The sequence below is a fragment of the Myodes glareolus genome, chromosome 2 (assembly GCF_982192425.1).
Source record: "Myodes glareolus chromosome 2, mMyoGla1.1, whole genome shotgun sequence".
Lineage (NCBI taxonomy): Eukaryota > Metazoa > Chordata > Mammalia > Rodentia > Cricetidae > Myodes > Myodes glareolus.
Window position 1 is genome coordinate 128,918,465 of NC_142027.1, and position 13,891 is coordinate 128,932,355.

The following is a 13,891-nucleotide window of genomic DNA, read 5'->3' on the forward strand; positions in this document are numbered from 1 at the left end:
TATGAGGAACTGCACTAAATGCTGGCAATGATTATCTCAATCTCCAGTATGCACTGTATCAGATCTAGGGAGATGGCTCCGTCAGTTCCATGCCTGCTGCGAAAGCATGAGGACCGCATTTGGATCCCATCACCCATGTAAAAATCAGGTGTGGTGGCATGTGTCTGTTGTCAGACAGGAGGGTCCTGTAACTCCTTCCACCTCTGACCTCCATGCACATGTGTACACACTTGTCCTTCCTGCACACACGCAAACATATACCACACACATATGTAGCCTTTCTTATGGATGGATGGATGGATGGATGGATGGGTGGTGGATGGATGGGTGGTGGATGAATAGATAGGTAGATAGATGATAGGCAGACAGACTGACTGACTTGAATTCCTGATTCCCCTGCCTCTGCCTCCCAAGCATTGGGTTTATAGTCATACATCTAGTCCTTGTGTACAACAGATTAAGTAAAGATGTGCTTCCTTTTTTCCCCATTCTAATCATGTTGACCATATAGTCAAGAGTGGCTGTAATGCTCCACATACTATATCATTCATATTGGTGGAAGGAAACTGCTTCTGTTGCATTGTGTCAGAAATCAAAACCTTTGAGACCCCAAAAGACTTATGCCTTTGTTTCACTGGTGACAGTAGTACCATTTAACAAGCCTTGGCTATAAGGGACGCTGGGAAATGAATGCTTAGCTTTTTAGCCATTCTAGCAAAGACAGCTAGGAAGAGGGAAGAAATAAAAACTGAGTGTTAGAGGCTTGGGGTAGGCCTCAAAGGTCTAGCGTGAATGAGGCCTTGTGTTTGATGCTGCTGCTGCTGCTGCTGCTGCTGTTGATGATGATGATGATGATGACAATGACTGATGGTGGTGGTGGGGATGATGATGATGGTGATAGTGATGAAGGTGGTGATGGTGGTGGGGATGATGGTGATGATGGTGGTGGTGGGGATGATGGTGGTGGTGATAGTGATGAAGGTGGTGATGGTGGTGGGGATGATGGTGATGATGGTGGTGGTGGGGATGATGATGGTGGTGGTGGGGATGATGGTGGTGGTGGTGGGGATGATGGTGGTGGTGGGGATGATGGTGGTGGTGGTGGGGATGATGATGGTGGTGGTGGGGATGATGATGGTGGTGGTGGGGATGGTGGTGGTGGGGATGGTAATAGTGATGATGATGAAGAAAATGAATATTGACTAAGAGCCTTTGCTACTTACCAAAAGTAATACTTTTGTAATTGTAAACGTGCATTCATCTTTGAGTCTACTATACTGTCTCAATAAATATGACTAAAAGAGTGAAAGAAAGCCTCAGCAACAGAGGGATCTTGAGTAGAATGGCCTCCTGTTCTCCATCACTGCCATCTCAGTCAGACAGGGGTGGATAGCACCTTGACATCCATGTTTATGGAAAAACTGGTTGCTGGATGCAGACGGTGGATCTCTAGACCTGGCAGGACAGACTGACAGATAGAGAAATCCATCCTCTACCAATATTCTAGGTTGTGACATGTTGAGAGCCAGTTTGGAACAGTCCTGTTTCAGCATGAGCTCTGAGTTTCCAACCCAAAATGAGTTTTTGAGGAAACCAGCACCTTTGCAATGGGCACGAAAGAGCCCATCTAGGGGCCTCCCAGTCCTCTCAATCAAACAACAAAGGGGAAACTGACAGTTCAGTCCCCTTTAGTCCTTTCCACGTTTTTGATGTTGCCCTGAGAAGAAGCCTGCATACAAATAGAGCAAATGAGCAGAATGCAGGAGTCACCTGTCTTGATGTCATTACACCAGACTGGCTAGGACTTCACTCACTCAGAGTTTGAACTCTCAATACAACTGGAATTTTAAAATGAAGCTTTTCAGATCCGCGGCTACAAGGCAGCGGGTCCCATGATCTGCTCTCAGCCTTGCTAGGAAACTCATTCATCTTGGAAACTGAATTTACGAAGTGAAGTCAGTTTGATGTGGCATCCTGTTCTTCCATTCTTCCTCTTTCCTATTTCTCTGGTCTGGGAAGGCCCTGCCATCCTCATCTTTTCTCTGCTAAAGGAGCAACATTGCTGCTCACCCAGATAGCATGACTGGATTCTGCAGTTGCTACTGCCATAGACTCTGACAGGGCAGAGTGACCCAGGGCAGTGGTTCAAGCCTCACATCTATCATTGCTTCTGTGAGTGGTTTGAGTGCTAGGCCAGCCATACTCCCTTACCCTACAATGAAATAAGATGTTGGGGGGCGAGGGCAAGGACTTTGGAAATGGGCAATACTCTAAAGCTTAGAGGCAACTGAAGTCTACAGTCCAGCAGGTTTTTGTAGAAGCTGGGTTGCAGAGGTTTTGAAGTGTATCTGGGAAGATGTGTTATGCAGAGTTTGGGGTCTAATGCTGAGAAGAGCAATTCGAAGTGAAACTGTGTATATGACGTTCACACCTACTGGTCCTGGTGTCCTAGCATCACTGAGACCATGAAAGAGGAATGCTGATATTGTTGTAGCTATTCTCACCCCCATCATTGTTTTAAGTTAGCATTACCCTGGGCAGACGCTAGCAAAGCCTGATGACCTGAGCTTGATCCCCAGAACCCACTTGGTGGGAAGAGAGAACCAACTCCTCTGAGTTATCCCCTGACCTCTGTAAGTGTGCTGCCACACATGCACAATAAATAAATACAATATTATTTTACATACTTTTAAAAGTGTTTCTTTATTATTAATAATGAAACTGAAAGACAGGCCATAGGTTCATATCTTTTCTCTTTTGGGGGGAGTAGAATCTAGAGCTCTGAGCCCGCTAGGAGAGTGCTCTGTCACTAAGTCACATCCCAGTTCTTAATTTATCTTCATGATGAATTGCATCTCACAATGGGGATGGTCACTGACAAAGCCGGAGTTGAAAAGGAAGGTTTCCGGTTTCTTGGACCTTTGCTCTAATTACTGGATGACAGCCCAGAGGCTTCCAGTTAACCAGCTGTAGTGACTGAAGAGTTTCAACTGGGCCGCAGCAGCATCTCTAGAGAAGGTGTTTTTCAAACTGTTCATTACAGCTTCCAGAGGGAGCTCTCCAGAGCAGCAGCACCCTGGCTACGCTGCTCCGCTACTATGCAGGTTAGAGTTTCCATTTTCTTCAGCCTATAGCACACTAGCACAGATGGGCTGCATTGCAAGAGGAAAAGTCCCCAGGTGCACAATGAGGCTTTTGTTGGCAAAGTTGTGGGAGCATAGCTGTGTTTCTGTCTAGTGTTTCTTCCCTTTGGCAGTGATTAGAATTCAATCATGAGGGCACTCTGATGCCTTGCTTGTTCTCACCAGCTTCAGACTTCACACAGTAACACTCAGATCTCAGCACTGACAACCTTGGGGGGACCTTCAAATCATACCCAAGCTGTAGCAGTGGCTGGTTTGAATCACTGGCCCCATAGCCTGCCACTGTTCTCACTACCAAAAACACCTGGCAGGAGATTTCTTTCTTCTCCATCCACTGCACACACTGTCCAATAGGAAACAACCTGTTTTCACATCACACACAGTTAGGCTGTGGTGCTCTCAGAGACAAACTTTGTATCCTTATGTATGATGATGTCAAGTTCCATTGTTGGAAACATGGTTGCGTCGAAGAGTGATACTGAATTACGTTTTATAAATAATCCCAGAGGGAGGCAGATCTTTGAGGACTGTTGGTTGACAATGTCTGATAACAGCCCTTCCTAGAAGGTGGCGCACCATACTGGTGTTTTCAATTTAATTTCATTATGATAGTCTTCAAGATGGGGAGACCTGAGGCCAGGAGGGGAGTAGCTGGCCCAGGTACATGTGCAATGAAGCAGCAGAGCCATAGAAGGGGTCTTGCAATTCCAGGACCCACGACTTCCTTCAGAACGCTGCCGTTCCTTCAGAACTGGCCTCTTACCTTATTCCGGTGGTAGGATGTGGTGTGTGGAATTGATAGTTCAAGGGTAGGCTGAGCCTGACAAACATGCAGTGGATTCCCTTGCCTGATTGTAGATTGTCTTATCAATGCAGAAAAGATGAACAGGACAGATTGGAAGGGCATGCGAGGCTGCCTGCAGGCTGGCATAGTCCTGGAGCACCAGCAGGGACATCTGGCCTGGAGGTGGTAAAAGTCACTTTAAGTGGCTCATTCTTTGCAAGTCTAAGAGTGCAGAGAGACTCAGCCCAGGGCGACAGAACAGGTATCTCAGTGTCACAGTAGTTCCACCCTGAGCCTTGAGACCCACTCCCTGCACGGCTGCTCAGAGGCGTCCCCCTTAGGAGTCGCCCGACACCCAAGCATGCTTTGTTTTCTCCAGCAGTGACTAACAGTGGGCCTGCTTCCCATCAGATGCTCTCACAGCATCCGTCTAGCCCAGACTGTTAGGGATGACAGCGCCTGACTCCTCCTACTTCATCATCATTGTGGAGCATACCTTCCCAGCCACCCCCTTGTCATAGGTTTAATTGCTATTTCTTCTACTTCATAATACAATTAATCTTTCCCTTGGGCTGAGATTTACAACCACAGAGGCCCAGGGGATGTTTGAGCAATTCGCCTACAGCCTGTGTCTCTGATTACCCAAAGGGAAGTAGGAAGTGGGACTGTGTACAAAGCCCATGGAATATATATGGGCTTTAGGGTGGCTTCTTGTCACTGTTTACACAGCTCTTGACTTAGGGACAGTGTCAGGAGGGGACCACAGAGCATGTAATCTATTTTCTTAAGCTTATGTCAGAAGACATGTGCTTCCAACAGAGTGTGCTTGTGGGAAGTCAGTGGAGGGTGTGCAAGGTTTCCCTCACCTGACCACTGATAGTCCACGGAGGGCTTGTGGGAGGGACAGAATGCCACAGCAGCAGGAGTGCATGCCGGAACACATCTGCTCACCTCTCGGTGAGCACAGACAGGAAGGATCCAGGACAAGGTATCTGCTTCACAGGCCTGTCCTCAGTATTTCCCTTTAGGTATGAACTTGGTAGTGTATTAATCCACTGATGAGACTAACACACCAGTGATCCAACCTCGCTCAACAGTACCACCAACTGGGACCCAAGTCCTCCACACATTGGCTTCAGGTTGTTTTGAGGCATTTCTGAATCAGGCAGAGGCAGCCCCTGGAAAAGCCTGCCTCCTTGTAAGACACTTGCAACTGATAAAGCCATATGGTGGGTGATTTCTGAAGTTATTTCCCATTTGAAAATATATTTTACTGTTCAACTTTGGCAAAAATAATAGAGACTTATCTACACTGTTCTCATGCATTTGGTTTTAGCCATCTGTTTACTAGGCCTGTCCCTACCTACCCACCCCAAACTTCGAGATATTTTCAAAACCATGTAGAACGAATATAAGTGAAAACTTGGAAGAAAGATCCAGGAATCTCAAGCTGATAGGAAAGGGTCTCTGGGCCACAGCTGGTGCTTGGAAGGGTCAGAAAGAGCAAGTGTAACACCCCACATCCCCTCCCAGCCTAGACTGGGAGGTATATAGGTATAAAGTATAAAGTATAGGTATAAAGTATAAAGTATAAAGTATAGGTATATAAGTATAAAGGTCATAACCATGAATTAACACAGGATATAGTACTGTTATCTCAATCTGCACACAATGTCCTTGTACCTCAGGTAGGGATGAGACCTGGTATCTAGAGAGTCCAGTGACCAGTTGATCGCTTCCTGTACTGAGGTCCCCAAGATGGAAAAATGTGCTTAGACCTGTATCAGGCCTTATTGCACGGAAGAGTCTCCTGATCCAAAGGGGGCTCCACAGAGTACACAGTGCCAACTTGTCTGCCTAGCTTTGTTATGTAACTGTTAGGGAAATAGTGTAATGACCCTGCATGCTGATGGCCTGAATTTCCTCATCTTGTCTCCTCTATTTGCATAAAGACTCCATGCCCCCCACACACACCTAGGATAAGTGAAAACACAGCTGGGACACTGAGCTGCTTCGTCTCTCAATAGTTCCATATACGCCCCACTGAGAACCTTACCCAGCCTGTCTGCTGTACCATGCCATACTTTCTTTGGAAGCACAGGGTCTGGTACAGCTAAGGGGACTGGGAATGAATTCTGCTGATAACTCCCCTGTTCTCCCTGAGACTTCCTCACAACCTTCACAAAGTAAGCCTGGAGTGGGGAGGTGTCTTTCCTGTTTCCCAGACCCCGTGTTTCCTATGAGGACAGCTGGATTCTCAGCTTAAAAGCAGAGGAAAGAGCCAAGTGGGCTCCAACAGCCTAACTTGGGCTGGGCCCTAATGGCAATCAATACGAAGTAGGGCCCACTGTGTGTAAAAAACCAGGCTCTGCTTCCAGAAGCTCAAAGGAGAGCCTGCCAGAATTTACTGCTCAGCTGTAATTGGTATCATTTTAGTGGAAATATTTTCTGTCTGGTCTGCCCTACTCGCCCACCTAGGCCTCCACAGAGTGCGCTGAACATGCCACCATGGTCCTTACCATAACCTTTGAGGTAGACATTATTATTCTGCAGGTAACCCACATGTGGAGACCCAGCATGGCCATGTGGCCACATGTACATTCATAACCGCGTGTCTTCTCACCACATACCTGGTGAGGGCTCAGCTTTGTGAGGCTGACTCTTCTGCCCCACTAATCTTCCTTTAATTCCCTCCCTGAGGCCCATTGTCACCTAGAGCACCCTGCTGACAGGGCCTCTGTAAATCTTCATCTGAGTGACACCCGGAAGGGCAGGAGCAACCACAGATCACCCTCTGCGTGTACAGTCATTCACTGACAGCTCTTGGCTGCCTTTATGTTGCTTCAACAAAGAGAACAGCTGCCAAGAGAGCACGCTGTCCCTACAGAATGCCCCAGGCTGGCAGCAGCTGGAACCTGCAGTGGGGGACACAGCAGAGGGAGAGGCCAGCTCAGCTTGGCCAGCCTCACTGCCCTTGTCTGGGTGTGGAAGCTATAATTTTGGAAGCCCTCCTCTGGATTTTTGTGAACTTGTGGAAGATAAGGAAGCAGCAGCAGCTGGCTGGAGACCAGATCGGTTTGCCATGACCAGCAGGCAGCTTCCTTCCCAAATCACTGCAACCCTGGACAGCCATTATCATCCTGACTGTTTCCTACTTACTACCTAGATCTTTGGGCCAGAGTAAGAGAAACAGACTCCCCTTCTGTGGCTTTGTTCACTGGCCAAACTACCTTAGGTGTTATTCACAAGGCATGATACATATGTGTTGCTTATTTCTTTGTATGTTTTTGATACAGTATGTTGTCCAGGCTGACCTTGAACTCACAACCCTAAACTATGCCTCTTGGGTGCTGGGATTGCAAGCATGTGCCACTATGGCAAGCTCTCATTCCATGTCTCTAAAATGATTATTATCTGACTTTATTGATTTTAGAAGTGGGGGGAGACTTTCGATTTTAGAAACAAAAACAGGTGAAGGCTCAAATACGTTATATGTCTGTCTCCAAGTCCATCGATGGAATGGGGTGGAGGTGTGCTCTTAAACAGGACTTTTGGTTTTGTCTAAAACTACATGCGATTTTTATAATAGGATGTTTTCCTGATCTTGGCCAGGTTCCTGGGAAACGGTGCAACTGGCTGTGTAGGAGGGCAGAAGTCACAGCAAGGCCTTGTTGTTGGTAGATGGCAAAAGGCACATGAAGGCACGCTGCCCTAGGCAGCCTTCTCTGAAGGCCTTTCTCTCTTTCTTCTTCCTCTTGTTTCCCACCAGCAAGCGATCATAAAGACTTCTGCACAATCGCTGCAGGAGAATCCAAATGCCGTGCACGGGTTGCTGAGTACAAGGGTGTCCCTGGGAAGAAGGGGTAGAGCAGGGTCAGGCAGGACTTTCTCTCAAGCACAGTGATTCTTGACTGGGTAGATTCATTTGTAGAAAGAAGAAAGGTAGTGAATGATTCATTTTATCCCAGGATGCTTGAAACCATGAAGCCTGAAGGAAGCTCAAGAGGACAGGCTAAAAGGAAATCTTTAACGGCAACGTCTCCAAGTTTCCATCATTAAAGACCCACCACGCTAAATGGTCATTTCTTCCTGGGAAGTTTGGTGTCTTTAACTTTGCCAGGGTCTGAAAGCTGTGCCCCTTCCAGAGAGCAAGCTGGTGACATCTCCAGCTCCATGGCTGACCACAGCTCCAGAAGTGTCACTTGTCTGATGGGATCGGAGCTTTGACTCCTCTTGTGCACACACAGCCGCTTGTCTGTGCAGCACAGGCTGCAGAGCAGAACCCTGTCCACTTGTGTATCACATGCTCTTATAGTCCGTGCTCTCTTTTATGCCCAGCAGTTGGTATGGTCACCAGTTTCAGGGCAGCATCATCTGTAATAGGGGTGCTTATAGTTTTTATTTGCCAATTTAGTGGAGGTAAAGTGGTTCTACTGGATTGGTTCATTTTTGCATTTCTTTGATTATTAAAGGAAACTAGTGCCCCTATTCCTCTCTGTGTTTCTTTGCTTGTCTGTTGACATTTATCATTCTTTGCTTATTCTAATGAATTGAAATCTTGATTTTTCTTTTTCAGCTAAACTGAATTTTACAATTTTTCACAGCAGCTGTTACAGTTTTTTGTATATGTCTCACATATTCTCTAGCGTGTTGTGTTTGCCCTTTAATTTTGTGTGTTTATTTGTAAAATATTCTCATTTTTTGTCATCAAATCTGTTGGGTTTTCCTGGTGACTTGAAACATGGGAATCCACCCCCCTGCGTTATTGACGAGTGTTTGGCCCCACCTTCAGTCTAAAGCCTTTGGCTCAGGATCCACTTTGCCTAATCACACTTTGCCTAACTTCTGTTTCCTTCCCCTTTGTTCCAGGGATCATCCACCAGATGAAAGGCGATTATGACACAGCCCTGAAGCTCCACAAAAGCCACCTGTGCATTGCCCAAGAGCTGAGCGACTATGCAGCCCAGGGCCGCGCCTACGGGAACATGGGCAATGCCTACAATGCCCTGGGCATGTACGACCAGGCTGTCAAGTACCACCGTCAGGAGCTGCAGATCTCCATGGAGGTGAACGACCGTGCCTCTCAGGCTTCAACTCATGGAAATCTGGCTGTTGCCTACCAGGCCCTGGGAGCCCATGACCGGGCCCTACAACATTACCAGAACCACTTGAACATTGCCCGGGAGCTCCGAGACATCCAGAGTGAGGCCCGGGCACTAAGCAACCTGGGGAATTTCCATTGCTCGAGAGGAGAGTATGTCCAGGCTGCACCCTACTATGAGCAGTACCTCCGCCTCGCTCCTGACCTCCAAGACATGGAGGGAGAAGGAAAGGTCTGCCACAACCTCGGCTATGCCCACTACTGCCTTGGAAACTACCAGGAGGCTGTAAAGTACTATGAGCAGGACCTGGCCCTGGCCAAAGACCTTCATGACAAACTGAGCCAAGCGAAAGCCTACTGTAACTTGGGCCTGGCCTTCAAGGCACTGCTGAATTTTGCTAAAGCCGAGGAGTGTCAGAAATACCTTCTGTCCCTAGCTCAGTCCCTGGATAATTCCCAGGCTAAGTTTCGAGCCCTAGGAAACCTGGGTGATATATTTGTCTGTAAAAAGGATGTAAACGGTGCAATAAAGTTCTACGAGCAGCAGTTGGGCTTAGCTCACCATGTGAAAGATAGAAGGCTGGAGGCCAGTGCCTACGCAGCCCTGGGTACCGCGTACCGAATGATCCAGAAGTACGACAAGGCCCTGGGTTATCACACACAGGAGCTGGAGGTCTATCAGGAACTGAGTGACTTGCCAGGGGAGTGCCGGGCTCATGGGCACCTGGCAGCTGTCTACATGGCCCTGGGAAAATATACAATGGCATTCAAGTGTTACCAGGAACAACTGGAACTGGGACGGAAGCTGAAAGAGCCGAGTCTGGAAGCCCAGGTCTATGGCAACATGGGCATCACAAAGATGAATATGAACGTGATGGAGGATGCCATTGGCTACTTCGAGCAACAGCTGGCCATGCTGCAGCAGCTCAGTGGCAATGAGTCTGTGCTGGACAGGGGTCGGGCTTACGGCAACCTGGGGGACTGCTACGAGGCCCTGGGAGACTACGAGGAAGCCATCAAGTACTATGAGCAGTACCTGTCTGTCGCTCAGAGTCTGAACCGCATGCAAGACCAAGCCAAGGCCTACCGGGGTCTAGGCAATGGGCACAGGTAACACGGACAGGGAATGGAGTTAAATACAATCACAAGGAGAGGAGCCGTGCAGGAAGGGCAGCTGCCAGATACAGAGCAGCTTGTTTCCACACCTCTCGTTTGACTTTTCAGCATTTCATTGAGCTAAGTGGGTGATATTACTGTCGCGTATGAAGAAACACTAGCCCAGAGAGGGTGGGCTAGTAGTACCTGAGGTTACACAGCCTCAAAGGACCTCCTGAGAGTCAAACCCAGGGCTCAGACTTCACATTTAGTACACAGTGATCATGATACAAGAGTTCATATGGAAGGAAGATGGACAGATTTGCTTAGCTGACCTCTGTGAATGCCTCCACAGTTTACAATGTGTTTATTAGCACAGCATTCCGTAGCCACCAATGACTCAACCCCATCTGGTAACAGAGGGACAGGAAAATGGTCCTGTGCATCAAGCCTCACCCATGTTGGGCACTTGCATAGCTGTCCTCACAGTATCCCAATGCTGTACTAAATACACATCCGTCTGGTACGGGAACAGGGGACACTGAGGCTTAGTCAGATGAAATCCATCTGCCACCAAAAGCCATACTCTTCCTGCTCATGATCATATTGTCTCTGAGCAGCACAAAGAAAAGCTCTGTTGGCCAAGGGATGCTCCCCTCCAAGGGGGGAAACCCAAGAAGGTGCCTATGTGGATAGTCAAGGTCTTCCTGGGGAGCGGGGATCAGGGCTCCTGGAGTGGAGGAAGAGGTCAGACTAAATCGTCCTCACAGACTGCTCCCAGAGACTCGGGCTGAGCGGTTTACAGCTCCCGGAAAGTGATTTCAAAAGCCCCCATCTAAGCAGCAGTGGGTGTGGGAGACCCGAGTCCCAGACCTTGCTATCATTGTGCCTATTAATATATTTTATGTTTCCTCGGGGGTGCGCATCCCACTGAACTGCAAGCTCTTGGGAAGGTCACTAAGGGATGACTTTTGAATCGCTTTCCAGATTATGAAATTCCTCTGTATCTCACTCTAAGGGCACATGATAGATTTTAGCTAGAGAAGGCGTTTAGAGTGTCTATAGTAAGTGACAGTGATGAATGCTTTTCATTTTCTCAAGGGCTTTAGCATGTCTGCACCTGCATGGAATGATCTCATGGCTTTTCTGTCTGCATCCCCACAGGGCTACAGGGAGCTTGCAGCAGGCCCTTGTGTGCTTTGAGAAGAGGCTTGTGGTGGCCCATGAGCTCGGGGAGGCCTCCAATAAGGCTCAGGCCTATGGAGAGCTGGGAAGTCTCCACAGCCAATTAGGGAATTACGAACAAGCCATTTCCTGCCTTGAACGCCAGCTGAACATTGCCAGGGACATGAAGGACCGAGCCCTGGAGAGTGACGCGGCCTGCGGACTGGGGGGTGTCTACCAGCAGATGGGGGAGTACGACACAGCCCTGCAATATCACCAGCTCGATCTGCAAATTGCAGAGGAGACCGACAACCCCACATGCCAGGGTCGAGCCTATGGGAACCTGGGTCTGACCTATGAATCCCTGGGCACCTTCGAGAGGGCCGTGGTCTATCAAGAGCAGCACCTGAGCATTGCAGCACAGATGAACGACCTGGTGGCCAAGACAGTGTCCTATAGCAGCCTGGGAAGGACGCACCACGCCTTGCAGAACTACTCCCAGGCAGTCATGTACTTGCAGGAAGGTAGGCAAAAGGCTCTAAGGGGGAGACTGCGTCACCTCTACTGAGTGAGGGGCTCCCAGGCCATGTCATCCCCACCAGGTTCCCCTTAATAGTTTCAAGGTGTTTCCTTGCCTTACCCCAGCTCTCTCAACTCCAGCTGCCCCCTCCCTCTGTTCTGGTACTGCCCCTAGCCTGCTGCCCAAACAGCTGGTACTCTTTGCTTGTTAGAGCACATGTCACATCCTTATCAATTGGATTCTTAAGACCTGGGGTATAAAATCATGAGGGTCTACTTCAGAAACATGTCCAACTGCCCCAAACCCTGGTGACCTTCTAGGAGCATCATGGCTTCCAGTTAGCTCAGATACAGTGTTTTCTCTAACAGTGCACAGACTGATGTCAAGGAGCAAAACTGGAAATTGGGCACCTTGCTCCTCCACTGCAAGCACAGATCAGTGGGACCTCACTCATGTCCTTCCTACGTGAACCAAAGTCTCACAGCAAAGGCATTGCCTTTCTCCTCCATTCTTGAAGCTCTCAGAGGGGCAAAGGGTCTCTAAGTGTGGGGGAGTGCGGGAAGGTTGCCACCCACTAGTGAAGGACTCCAGGTTTCAAGCAGAAACATCTTTGTAAGGACTTCCGCCTTTAGTCCCTTCGACCAGACTTTAGTTCTCAGAGCAATTCTCAGATTTTTTAAAAAAATCTTTCCTTGACAGTGGTGAGAACCAAGCGCATGTTCGCTCAGTTCCCACACAAGGCAGATCTATTGCCATTAGCTGTAACGCACAGCCCAAGGACCGTTTGTTTATGTCCATTTTTGTAGCTACTTCACCAAGGCTCAGAGAAGTTGGTGATTTTACCCTGATTGGTTCATTGCAGAGCAGACTCAACCACTGTCTGGAGTTGTTTCTGACCTCACAGAAACTACAGGGTTCGGGAAGCTAGACCCTGTTGTTTCCCAGCCCTGGGGGAAGTCCTTAGAGTAGGAAGCAGGAAGCTGAGTGGAGAATGCCTAGAGGCTGGCATTGGGATCTGTGCAGACCTGCAGTGGAGAAGTCCTGGAGCTGGAACCACTGTCCTACCCCTGTATGGCTCCTGCTGTCTATGTGGGGCTTTGTATGTATAGAAATGGGCCCCTAGCTTTGCTTAAATTCAAGTACTGTAACAGTCCAGTCACCTAGGTGTGGTTTGTGACTCAGCATCTAGCATCTGCAACAACTATTTTATTGTTTATTCCCTCCTGAAATACTGCTTCCATGTAGCAGCTGCTTTGTCCGGGCCATTGTCCCATAATCCCATGCTGCAGTTCATTTCTGTTGTTTCTTGTGATAAGTCTTCTAGAGATCTAAAAACTCCCCACAGTGTTTGCTTGGTGGAGAAGGCCTGTAGCCGAGAGCTCCACGTGCTCCTGACCAGGTGTCTCTAACGCGCTCTGAACAGGCTCAGGGTGCAAGCACCTAAGGCGCTCTTCAGGTGCCAGGCAGGAAGTACCGCAGCCTCTTTCCCCAGAGGCAGTTGTACTGGAAGTCACCCCAGCTTTGAGTGGAGCTGTGGACCAGCATTCCCTGCCTGCCCTGTGCAATGGAATCCTGTGTGAGTCTGAGTCCAGAAGACCCCAACTGATATGGCATGAGACGGGCTAACACCACCACTTTCCTTCAGCTCTTTCTCCATCTGGAAACTAGAAAAGGAAGTAGGTTCCATCCAGTGACTGCCTGGGGCTTTGTCACGTTGCAGACACGCTAGCCCTGAGTAGAGTAGGGTGGTCAGGCTCCCAGGAGGCAGCTCCAGTGCATCTGCCAAGTGCCATGTAGACACCCTCCTCACTGGGAACACAGCAGGAACCTGGCAAAGTCCCTCTCTCACAGAATTCGTCTTCTAATGGAGTTGCCAAAAGGACCATACTTCTCAGACCCAAGGACTTGCCAGACATCTGCACTGAAGGGTCAGTGTGGCAGGCCTTTGAAGGTTAGAACAACCAGAGCCGTCTTGGTTCTCCTAAGAACCATTGTCTTTCATGTGAATTATTTACAAATTCTTCTGTTGCCCACTGACATGATTTAAATTCAGAATACTGTTTCTGAGCTCTTTGAATCATGTG

General features: G+C 48.5%; 1 protein-coding gene across 2 annotated transcripts in view; it reads left to right on the top strand.

Moving 5' to 3' along the window:
* Ttc28 (tetratricopeptide repeat domain 28) overlaps positions 1–13,891 on the top strand; it is a 483,898-nt gene that overhangs the window by 403,799 nt on the left and 66,208 nt on the right. For both annotated transcript variants that reach the window (XM_085680896.2, XM_048450757.3), the window contains 2 exons: positions 8,797–10,138; positions 11,288–11,811. In XM_085680896.2, coding sequence (XP_085537022.1) covers positions 8,797–10,138; positions 11,288–11,811 — 1,866 coding nt within the window. The remainder of the gene's footprint in view (positions 1–8,796; positions 10,139–11,287; positions 11,812–13,891) is intronic.